The 12,473-nt window shown below is 40.5% G+C and overlaps 1 protein-coding gene across 4 annotated transcripts in view; it reads right to left on the reverse strand.

Annotated features, from left to right (window-relative positions):
- Positions 1-3,357: 3,357 nt before the first annotated feature.
- SMURF2 (SMAD specific E3 ubiquitin protein ligase 2) overlaps positions 3,358-12,473 on the reverse strand; it is a 120,506-nt gene continuing 111,390 nt past the window's right edge. For 3 of the 4 annotated variants that reach the window (XM_024350557.3, XM_063799187.1, XM_054671490.2), the window contains 3 exons: positions 8,678-8,879; positions 7,341-7,416; positions 4,343-7,025 (listed from right to left, as the gene is read on the reverse strand). In XM_024350557.3, the coding sequence (XP_024206325.1) occupies positions 6,926-7,025; positions 7,341-7,416; positions 8,678-8,879 (378 nt within the window). In that variant the 3' untranslated portion in view covers positions 4,343-6,925. Of the gene's footprint in view, positions 7,026-7,340; positions 7,417-8,677; positions 8,880-12,473 lie in introns of all 4 variants that reach the window. The other variant, XM_511577.8, reaches the window with a different exon arrangement.

Below are 12,473 nucleotides of genomic sequence, written 5' to 3' on the forward strand. Positions count from 1 at the left end.
GATGAGTGTATGTATGATGAGAGGCCAGGAGGCCTGAAGCAGTGAAAACTGACCTAGAGAGAAAAGACATCTGGATCAACTGCTGTGGTTCCAAGTGCTGAGCTCTTGGAATGGAAACTGGCAGAAGGGTGGGCCACCAGGCAGGCGGGAGCTTCCAGCGGGGAAGGCTTGATGGACTGGGTGTGTCTGGAGCACAGTAAATGACATGCAGGCCCCTGTGATGTGTTGTGACAATTCAGCAAGCACAGGTGAATGGAAAGGACAGGAAATGCACAAGATGAGGCTAGATATGTAAGAGCTGGAACATAAGTTCTAAAAAATATTAAGCAGAAGATAAAGTAGATCTACATAGCCATAAAATACTGAGTAAAAAAGTTTTAGACTACAAAATACACAGTTTTATAGAAAAAACCATGGCATGAGTGGGTATTATACATATGATGCAATATAAATATGATACAGAAAAGATCCGGAAGCATGGCAGATGTGACTCTTGAGTGGTAGATTATATAATACCATTAGATCTGTTAACACAAGCCTAACGATGCTTTTATTATGATTTTTTTTTAATGTAAAATATTTTAGGAAGACTGAAGTTGCTAGTTCTGGTGATTGGTGGGAACTGGTGCTCTTTACCAAGCTAAAAAGTAACCAGGAATAAACAACAAAAAAAAAGAATTTATGAGAGAATTGGTCAGGGAAGGAATAGGATTGCTCAGCAAAGGTCAGAAAATAGGAGACAACATATTTTTGAAAAATCAAAAGTAAATAAAGATCACTTCACCAGACTAGCTTAGCAAGCAGAGGACAGTGCGATTCAAGTGCTGTGGATTGTGTGCATCAAGCCAGTCAGCGTGGAGCAGCCCAGGAAAGATTCATCACAGTCATGCATTTGGAAAGTCCTGTGGGGGGTGTTACAGAGTGAGGTGCTTGGTATTAGAACTAAATGCCTCATCTATCATAAGGGACTAACCGGACAATATTTAAAATTAATGAAAAGCCCTGCCTGGCCAACCTAGTGAAACCCCATCTCTACTAAAAATATAAATATTAGCCGGGCATGGTGGCGCATACCCTGTAATCCCAGCTACTTGGGAGGCTGAGGCATGAGAATCGCTTGAACCTGGGAGGTGGAGGTTGCAATGAGCTGAGATTGTACCACTGCACTCTAGCCTGGGCAATGGAGCAAGACTCCTACCAAAAAAAAAAGCATTAAGAATACTTAAGTGGGGAGGAGAAACATCTTAGGTTCCCTTGCCAATCCCATAGACTGCACCACAGCGTGGTGGTGCTCACCTGTAGTCCCAGCCACTTGGGAGGCTGGCATAGGAGGATCAACGTGAGCCCAGGAGTTTCAGGCTACAGTGCACCATGACTGCGCCTGTGAAATAGCTACTGCACTCCAGCCTGGACAACACAGTGAGACCACAAACACACATTCAAGTCTGGGATTCAGGGCCTTGCCGAGGTGGGTATTTACTCATGTGCTCCCATCATGACTGACTTTGCTGTACATAAATTGAGCTTTGAGCGCTTAAGTTTGAACTTGGCCCACAGTGAGACACAGACTAGAAGCATGACTTTGGAAGTTCACTTTCTAACCACCATGCAAAGCTATATGGCTATCAGCTAGTACAGAGCCTGGCATGTAGCAGGAGCATAGTAAATATTTGTTGAATGAGCAGCAGACAAGTCACATTTAGGGCAGATACCTTTTAAGTAAAATTTAAAATCTGGTCTGTCTAGTTTGCTACGAATGTTAACATAGGAATGTAAAGTAACACTTTTCCTGCGTGATTACCTCCTTTATCCTGTTACTAGGCTCTTGTTCTGTTGCATATATCTTATTGTGTATATATATATATAGAGTAAGCATTTGGTATATAAAGTACAAATCAATGCAGTGGGTAACATGGTTAACCTTCATTACAATGAAGGGACAAACTTCAGGTTAAACTTCTGATCATTAGTCAAATCAAACTTTTGGATAATTTGTAGACTATTATAATACTAAAAAACAAAAAATTGTTTTTGAGACAAGGAAGGTCTCAGTCTGTTGCCCAGGTTGGAGTACAGTGGCTCAATCATGGCTCACTGCAGCCTCGGCCTCCCAGGGCTCAAACAATCCCCCCATCTCAGCCCCACCTCCAGTAGCTGGGACTATCAGGCACGTGCCACTGCGCCCAGCTAGTTTTCATATTGTTTGTAGAGATGGGGTTTCGCCATGTTGCCTAGGCTGGTCTCAAGCTAGGCTCAAGAGATTCACCTGCTTTGGCTTCCCAAAGTGCTGGGATTACAAGCGCAAGCCACAGCACCTGGCCTAATTTTTTTTTTTCTTTTCCTGAGACAGAGTCTTGCTCTGTTGTCCAGGTCGGAATGCAGTGGCGCGATTTTGGCTCACTGCAACCTCTGCCTCCTGGGTTCAAGTGATTCTCCTGCCTCAGCCTCCCAAGTAGCTGGGATTACAGGCGTCCACTACCACACCTGGCTAATTTTTGTATTTTTAGTAAAGAGACGGGGTTTCACCATGTTGGCCAGGCTGGTCTTGAACTCCTGACCTCGTGATCCGCCCATCTCGGCCTCCCAGAGTGCTGGGATTACAGGTGCGAGCCACTGCACCTGGCCAAAAATCTTTAATGTACTAAAACTTTATAAATTTTAGATAAAACCAGTAAACACAGCAATGAGGGACAAAGCAAAACAAAAATATTCAAAAGAATATTAAAGTATATAAACAAAAGCATGCTCACCCTTTGAACTTTAATACACTGCTACTACTTACACATTTCCCAGGTGTTCCCTTCTGTTGTACCCTATGCTGTGTAGACTTACACAGACCATATTCATTCCTTTGCTATCCATAGAGTTAGCTGGACTTTAGTCCACTATCATTAATACAGTAGTGAATTATAAACCTTAAAATCCACAGCTTCTAGAAAAAATACAATTGATTTCTCCTTTTCATTTTGAGAATTTTACTGCTCGACATACCAAGGTAGGGCTGGCAAATATGAGCCCCTGTCATAGGCCTGCCCTACAGAGCGGAGATTATAGCAAAGATGGTTGCAGACTGGTGACAGGACCAAGATGCTCTTCCCCACTAGCCCCTGACCCCCCTCAGAAATCCACCTATGCGGTACCCCCAACAGGTACTACCAACTGAGCAGTCACCACAGCCGGAGAAAATGGGCACCTTCCCTGCTCTGCCAGGAGACAGAAAGCTGAGCTCTGCAACATGACAGAGGCATCAACTCAGGATGGCATGTGTTCTTGAACTTTTCATTTTGTGACTCATGTTGTCACCCTCCATAGAGCCAACCATAAATGTTTTCAAAACGATTCATTACAAACTCAATATTCTTTAAAAACATTGATGCTGTGACAGTGCAAACAGCATTGATTTTATTGCTCGACTTCGGCATGGGCACATACATAGTTAATTTTTAAAAACCATTTATACAGATGTTATTGATAAAGCTCATGTAACAAATGAGTGAAAATACAAAGAATATCAAAGCTAAAACACTCTGTAATAAATACAAATACAATGAAAATGATAAAACTTTGTTTTTAAAGTCAGTCTGAGAGAAGAATATTACATAAAGTGAACTAATTACATCTAGAAATAAAACAACTCAGCATTTGGAACAATCATCCTAACATGTTAAATACCACAAATGGCACCCGTTGACTGTACGCTTAGAAAACAAGCAGAAGGAGCCGCTCTCCCAAACTAAGGATGGTTGGAACAGCCTCTAACTCCCAACAATCCAATCAGTCCAATGCACTGGAAATTCAAAGCCCAGATTTAGTGTTGTAAAGTAAAGCGAATTACATTGTATTTGAAAGGAGAGAATCTTGTGCTCCGGACTGTAAATACATGAAAGAAAAAAAGGCTTGCTAAAAAACCCATTCGGGGCAACAAACTATGTGCAAAACAAAATGTACACTATACACTATACACTATGCACTATTTAAAAACTACACCAAGATACAAGGCCCTCTGAGGCAAGACTTACCTCTCTGTACTGCCTATGAGCTCTACAAAGGAATCTCTGTTCATAACTAAGCATTCATGATGGAAAGGCAAGAGTATGAAAACAGATATCACATATCTGAAATAACAATACAGCTAGAGGGAAGACAAGAAAAAACCAGTTAAGAGGGACATGGAAATAAATATTCACATTAAACATGAGGTGCAAGTCCATGGTTCAATAATACATTGGGGGTTTTTGCTTAGCACCTATTTGGAAGTAATCGGGTAATGTAACTTTGAAATGGAAATCTAAATCATGTTTTTATATATGTTGGTGATAACACAGACTGTTATGGAGAGTAATTTCTTTTTTTTTTTTTTTTTGGGCGGGGACGGAGTCTCACTCTTGTTGCCCAGGCTGGAGTGCAGTGGTGCGATCTCGGCTCACTGCAATCTCTGCCTCCCAGATTCAAGCAATTCTCCTGCCTCAGCCTCCCAAGTAGTTGGGATTACAGGAGTGCGCCACCATGCCCGGCTAATTTTGTATTTTTAGTAGAGACAGGGTTTCACCATGTTGGCCAGGCTGGTCTCGAACTCCTGACCTCAGGTGATCCGCCCACCTCGGCCTCCCAAAGTGCTGGGATTACAGGCGTGAGCCACCATGCCCAGCCAATTTCTTTCTTTTAAAGCTCTATTAAGTAATTAGTATAAAGTTAAAAAGGCACTCAAAAAGCAATGGTATTTGCCTGCTTTATATTGTATATTAAAATAAGCGATAGTAGCATTTCATTATTACTGTATCCCTGTCAGTTATGATTTCTGTATTCATTATGTACTTTTTTACTGAAAGATTTTAAAAGTAGGCACAATTATAAACTGCACTAGTGCTTTAATATAAAAGAGAGATGGGTCTGCAACCAATAAAGTACTATCATGACAGCTGAACATTACTGATTATCAAATAGCATAGAAACCACTTCCATACATTTCAAGATGCTCTTCAGTACTCAGAATGCAATGTAAAAAAAACAAATTGTTTGAGAGGAAAAAGGTAGGCATAAGCATATTACCACTGCACAGTTACAACTATGACTAGCTTGCTTGTGGCAGTTGAATTTGGCCAAATGAAATACATTAAAATACTTAAAAACTACACAAGTAGTTCTCAACTTTTTTAAAGCAGCAAAATCTCCACTTCTTTTATCCCATCCATTCCTCCCTGCCCCGCTGCACCCCATGAAAGCTTACTTGAAATTCCAATATACATAAGAAAAATGGGCTGTTCTGGGTAAAGGGGGTGGGGATATGGAGCCTAAGGCCCCTGCTCAAATACCAACTAGGCCTTCCCCCTCGCTCCCTCTCATTGCCCCTCTTCTCTTAAACCATTACTCCTGAGGCACCTCTGAGGAACCCTTTGGCTCCAAGAACACAGACTGAAACCCACTCCATCACATGAAACAGAACACAGAGGACCTATTTACTTGATAACTTTAAATTTTGCAGCTTAATTATCATGAAAATTTGCTTATTTCACATCAATGTAAAAAAAACTGATAGTACCTATTTTTGAAGGTTGCATTTAAAAATCCAACTGTGATTTCAGATTTTTTCAATCCCTCACCCCAGAGTTTTCGTTGCTTCTGGATCATTCAACATGCCACACACCTTGAAAGCTAAATCTGGACGTTTCAAAATCAGATGCAGATGTTCAACACCAAGGGAAGCGGGATTCCCTTACTTCCAAAATGAACTCTTCAAAGTAATTTACGCCATAGAGTTAGAATCACTGTTCATACTACCGCCCCTCAACCCCACTTCATTCTGTTAGGTAAAAGCAGGATTTTCTAAGCTTATTAATAATCTTTAGAGCAAAATTCTTCCTTTTTCATAACTGTAGCTGATTAAAATTATGAGCAGTTAACGCTTTAGGATGGTTTTGTTAATGGAAACTTACACTGTAGTTAAAATACAATATAAATTAGGTGCACTTGTCAGAGACTTTGGTTTATAGGAATAGTCCATATATTAAAGATAAGCTGACCCAGCAAAATAACGAAAATCCCATCCCATCCACATGCTCTGAGAAGCTATAAAAATGCAGTATTTTAAGATTAAAAGTAAATCCAAAATACCTAATCATATTGACTCAAGATAAAAACATTAGGTTTTTTTTTTTTTTTAAAGAGTCTCTTAAAAACAGGGAGCCCCTGAACACATCTTATTGTCACAAATAAATGACTAAGTTTAGACTAAATGGTTGCATTAGGAATTTGACAACCAAAATTATATAGCTGTATTCCAGGAAATCCGTTCTTGAAAAATGTAAAAAAGACCCACTTAGACTAGGTTGAAACATATAATGCAAAATATAATGCTCTGCTATAGAAAGATACAAACATGTAAATGGCTTAATTTCTTAAAGATGATTCTTTTAGCCAATTGTTTACAAAGGTAGAATAATTCAAAATAATTTTATTTTTTTTACAAAGAGCAAGTACAGGAGCTGTTCAAGATCAGGTGTTCAATCAAAATGAAATGTGACTTGTACCGACTGCTGAAGTTGTCTTGATGTTTGAGAGACTTGAAATCTGTGAAGCAATTTGAATAGATTACCTTTTATAAAAATAGTAGTAGTCTTTAAGTGTAGAATACTGCCTAACTCTGGAAATGTAGGAAAAGTCAGCATTCTTTAGGTTCAAGATATTAAGTTTAAATAGCAGCTGAATGTGGCCTCATGGCAAAGCATAAAGACCTTTTTTTTCCTTGAAAAGGAATTTCAAAATTGTCCTTTCCCCTCACAGTGTCCTAAAATGTAAAAAAAAAAAAAAAAAAAAAAAGGGGGGGGGGTGTTTTCCTGTATTTCAGCATATTCTTTGAAACTCTGCTGAAAGGAGGCTGTCAGCCAGGGTTGTATAAATAGAGTCCTGGGTAAATCCTTGAAGCTTGTCATTCCACAGCAAATCCACATGTTTCTTCAATGGCTGTTAGCAGCTTTTCATATAGCTTTTCATAGCTTTCATAGGGTGGAATGTCTATTCGATTGAAGCTGTGAATAAGCAAATCAAATTTTATACAGTTCATTCAAAATAAGTAAACTGGCCTAGCAAGTGTATACCAGTATAGCCACATCACTCTGTGTCACACAGAAAACTAAAAGGTATTTCTCTAAAACAGAGATGACCACTTTTGGGTTTTCCTACCAATTTCCGAATAATCTTAACTTTTAAATCACTTAAGTTGCTTATTATTCCCTTTAAAGGCCCATTTAACACTAGTAAGTACAATAAATAAAAAGTCAAATCTGTTTGGAACTAACACTTATATACATGGAATGGGGAATACAGCTACAAAAATACCTTACCAAGTGTGGGCTTTCGGCAGGTTATTAGTGCAGGCATCAATCTGGTGTATGGTAAAGAGTCTCGGGCCTGCAGCACCTGCAAATGAAGGAAATGTGGATGAAATCACTGCAGGTGCGTGCATTAGTCTCCAAAATCTTAAGAATAAAACTGGTAAGTAAACCACAGGATCTGGGGATAGGGGAATGCTAATGAATCCACACATACTACCAAAGGGCAGCAGGAAAAGCATCTGGGTTTTAAGAGCCAGAATTAACCTTGGATAAGGCTTAGATTCCGTAATAGGTTCACATTTCCATTTGAGAAAAAACTCAAGATTGAAATCCCTTTCTCAATTTCTATCTTTTATAGAAAGTCAATATCCCAAAAGCATGAGAAGAAAAGTAATCAGGCAAATCCAAGGTAAAATACATAGGCACACATTGAAAAAGATGACGACCTGATGCAAATTTAGATTTCATGACTCAAACTGGGCTGACAGCAAAAGAGCCGTCTATAGAATCCATTTCAGTTCGCACAGGCACCCCATATAAATACATGTAGCAGAAATACAACTTCACTTTATGCATCTGGGAAGTGTGAGGATGAGGAGCTCTCCTTACAGAGAAGGGCAGCACAGCTGAAAGCACGCTCTCTCCCCAGGGATTTCAGCGCATGCGCTGTGGGCAGCACTGTCGAATTATGTACCAGTGTCGCTTTGTGTGTCCTTATTCATCACCAGCAGCTTTGAAAATGAAGTGCTTAAGAGGTAAAGGAAGCAACTGCCACCCAGTGAAGCGCCACAATCATTAGCAATATTACCAGCTCCTCCCAAAATTAACCAGCTTATTCCACAGAAAACCATTCTTAAAAAAGGAATATGGTTGTAAACAAATGGTCTGATGCCATGCAGTAATTAAAATGCTCTGACCGAACAGATGGTTTCCATGACCCATGCTGCTTCTGTCTAATAAGAGAAAGAATGAAAAGTAGAGGGAAGAGGCATCCCAGGCAGGTAAACGTTTCACCAGGTCAAGATGTGAACATGGAAGTGAACGACTTCCCTACAGGAATGTGCAACAGAATTAAAAGTAAGGTGACCAGAAAACAAAGGCAGAGCATCACCACATACGGTCTCTAGCATGCGGCACTCACTACAATCAGAGAAGCCCGCAGAAAAGGCTCTTGGGAAGGGAACAAAAGAAAGGAGGGAGAAGAAGGTATCACAATGTGAGAGTCACAGATAAGAAGTGAAAAAGAGAATCTCTAAGCACATGGTTTACAAAATATCTCCACAGACCCCACGCTGACAGCCCCGCCCCCACCCGCTGCCCAGCTTGCCTGCACCTCAGGCTGTTACCTTGCAATGCTTTGAAGCCCTGCAGAGGCACTCGAGAGGATCCTGTCACAAACTGAAGCAATCTTGCTCGTCGCTCTTCATCAAAAAACTCCACAGCTTTCCAGAACCATTTGACAATGTTGCTGTCTGGTGTACAGTGTTTTAACCGGGTGTTTACCTTCCAGTCATTAACATCTATCTTTCCAAGTCCACAAATAATGAGCTGTGAAAATAGTACACAGTAATGAACCTGTGGAAACCACAGCCAGGCCAAAAATTCCTCAAAAGAGAACTTTAGGTGTGTACTGCTGGCTGTCATTTGGTGGTTCCTAATTAAAGATGCACATCAGAATCATCTGAAAAGCTTTTCAAATTGACATTCCAGGTCCCAGGCTCAGAGATGTTAATTCTGTGCACCTGGGGTGACAGTTGGGATCTATATTTTAAAAAGCTCCAGAGATATCTACTCACTGCAAACTCCCTCTCCAGGGTCTGAGAACCACAGCTGTGATAGACTTGACCAGGTAAACAATTGAGAATGTTTCATAAGTTCATAATAAAATTATAAAGCTTTAAAAAAAATGGACAGAAATTGAGACCCAAAGAGTAAATACAGATATGTGCCTTCTTTGGACCTGCATCATCTACTAGTTTCAATACCTATTAGCTTTGTTGATTGAGGGCAATTCAATCAATTCCTCTGCTGTAATATGGTAGTAACATCCATTTCACTACATCCTGGGGAAGCAACCGATAATGCACAGAAACTTCAGAAATGGGTGTTGAATAAGTGAGTCATACAATTTGCTTAATAATTTTTTTTTTTTTAAGACAGAATTTTGCTCTGTCTCCTAGGCTGGAGTGCAGTGGCATGATCTAGGCTCACTGCAACCTCTGCCTCCCGGGTTCAAGTGATTCTCCTGCCTTAGCCTCCCAAGTAGCTGGGATTACAGGCATGCACCACAATGCCCAGCTAATTTTTGTATTTTTAGTAAAGATGGGATTCCGCCATGTTGGCCAGGCTGGTCTCCAACTCCTGGCCTCAAGTGATCCGCCTGCCTCAGCCTCCCAAACTGCTAGGATTATAGGCGTGAGCCACTACACCTGGCCTACATTTGCTTAATAATCTTAAATTGATATTAAAGCACAAAATACATGAGCACATTGATATAGACCTCTGCTAAACACATCCTGATGGAGGGTCACACAGATGAACTATATCCAAATCATTTTATACTATTATTAATATGTCTCCCTAGGGTTCAAGACTAACTCACCATACTAATCTAACATGTTTGTTTATAGCAGTGAATTCCATGTGTACTATAAAACATAACTTGCAAATCCTGTATTTTATGGAATTACACCCAGGATTAATATATACAATGCTAAAATAAATGTTATACATATTGTCTTTAAAAATTGGTAGGGTGTGGTAGCTCACGCCTGTAATCCTAGCACTTTGGGAGGACGAGGCATGCAGATCACTTGAGGTCAGGAGTTCAAGACCAGCCTGGCCAACATGGTGAAACCCTGTATCTACTAAAAATACAAAAAGGCAGCCGGGCGTGGTGGCAGGCACCTGTAATCCCAGGTAAGGCATGAGAATCGCTTGAACCCAGGAAGTAGAGGTTGTAGGGAGCTGAGATCCCATCAGCCTGGGGGACAAGTGAGACTGTGTCTCCAAAAAAAAAAAAAAAAGCCAAAATAATGTTAGCCAGGTGTGGTGGTGCACACCTGTAGTACCAGTTACTGGGGAGACTGAGGTGGGAGGATCACTTCAGCATAAGAGTTAACAGTGAGCTAGGATCATGGTACTGCACTCCAGCCTAGGCAACAGAGTGAGACTCTATCTCAAAAAATAAAAATAAAAAGTTTAATGATTCAGGCCTGGTGCAGTGGCTCACGCCTGTAATCCTAACAATTTGGGAAGCAGAGGCAGGTGGATTGCCTGAGCTAAAAAGTTCAAGACCGGCCTGGGCAACATGGTGAAACCCCATCTCTACTAAAAATACAAAAATTAGCCAGGCATGATGGTGCACACCTGAAGTCCCAGTTACTCAGGAGGCTGAGGCACGAGAATCGCTTGAAAACCTGGGAGGCAGAGGTTGCGGTAAGCGGAGATTGTGCCACTGTACTCCAGCCTGGGTGACAGAGTGAGATTCTGTCTCCACAAATAAAAAAAAGAAAAAAGAAAAGAAAAACAAAGTTTCATGACCCATTAGCAGTAGAAACTATATTAAAAATCCTAACCCTACCAAATAAAGTCTCCAGTAAGGCTTCTATGGGGTTCTGAAATAAAATCTCCAACAAAGCTTCTACAGGGTTCACTGAATTACCACCACACTGAACAGGGAGGAGGTTATCCGAAAAGGATTATGGGTGTATTTAATGACATAAAAGACACCTCCTAAATTCTTTTCTTCAGAGGAATGGCAGTTAGAAGGCCAAATCCTCGTTTATTGTATAAAGAGATGAAAATGCATTATATTTCAACCTTATCGGCATTCCTGCTATGTTCTCCTTCTAACTACTTCCTTCTGGCTATTTCACTATGAACAATTCAATCACAAAAGCAATGGGGAGAGTATTAAGTAAAACCAACCTTTTTAGATTTGTTTGCTAACAGGTCTATTAACAGATTTATTTAGAAAGGACATTGAAGGCATTGAATAAAATCATGTTTCAAATTATTAGTAGACTTCAAATATTTGTGTTATCCCTAACTACTAAATAAATTTGGGACCTTTAATAGAACTAAATCTCGTGTTTTTTAGTTGTTCAGTAGGAAATTCAGATGTATTTGTTTAAGGTCTTAATTACAAAACCTGGGGTGTTTAAGGGCCAGCTTTAAAAGGAAACAAAAAACTATTCACTGTTTAGTATGGCCGTTAATCTAAAGACATTTAGAGGCCAGGTGCGGTGGCTCACACCTGTAATCCCAGCACTGTGGAAGGCCGAGGTGGGTGGATTATTTGAGGTCAGGAGTCCCAGACCAGCCTGGCCAACATGGTGAAACCCCGTTTCTACTAAAAATACAAAAATTAGCCGGACGTGGGGGTGGGCGCCTGTAGTCCCAGCTACTTGGGAGGCTGAGGCAGGAGAATCACTTGAATCCAGGAGGTGGAGGTTGCAGTGAGCCAAGATCGTGCCACTGCCCTCCAGCCTGGGCAACTCTGTCTCCAAAAAAAAAAAAAAAAAAAAAGAGAGAGAGACATTTAGATTCAATTTATCCTAGGTGTTTTAGTTATTTTCTCGATGATCTTGTCTATCAAATGCTTTCTTGCAAGCTTAGTGTAAAACTAATTCAGAGTAGGCTCTTACCCAAATAAATTTCAATATGGTAGATTAATGAGGTTTTACTTAACTAAATCAGTAACCACTAAGTTAGGGAATAAACGTATATTGGAAGAATGTACATATAAGTCACGAAATCTGTTTAAAACAAGAAAGTACAGGATAGAAAAATAAATTAAAAATTTTCACAATATAAGAGAGACTGCTCACAGCTGGGCATGGTGGCTCAAGCCTATAATCCTAGCACTTTGGGAGGCCAAGGCAGGCGGATCACTTGAGCTCAGGAGTTTGAGACCAGCCTGGGAAACATGGCAAAACCCTGTCTCTACCGAAAAAAAACAAAAAAATTAGCCAGGGGTGCTGGTGCATGCTTGTAGTCCCAGCTACTTGAGGGGCTGAAGGATCATTTGAGCCCAGGAGGTCAAGGCTGCAGTGAGCCATGATTGCACCACTGCACCCCAGCCTGGGTGACAGAGTGAGACCCTGTCTCAGAAAAAAAAAAAGAGAGAGAGAGATTGTT

This window comes from Pan troglodytes, chromosome 19 (genome assembly GCF_028858775.2).
Source record: "Pan troglodytes isolate AG18354 chromosome 19, NHGRI_mPanTro3-v2.0_pri, whole genome shotgun sequence".
NCBI classification, from domain to species: domain Eukaryota; kingdom Metazoa; phylum Chordata; class Mammalia; order Primates; family Hominidae; genus Pan; species Pan troglodytes.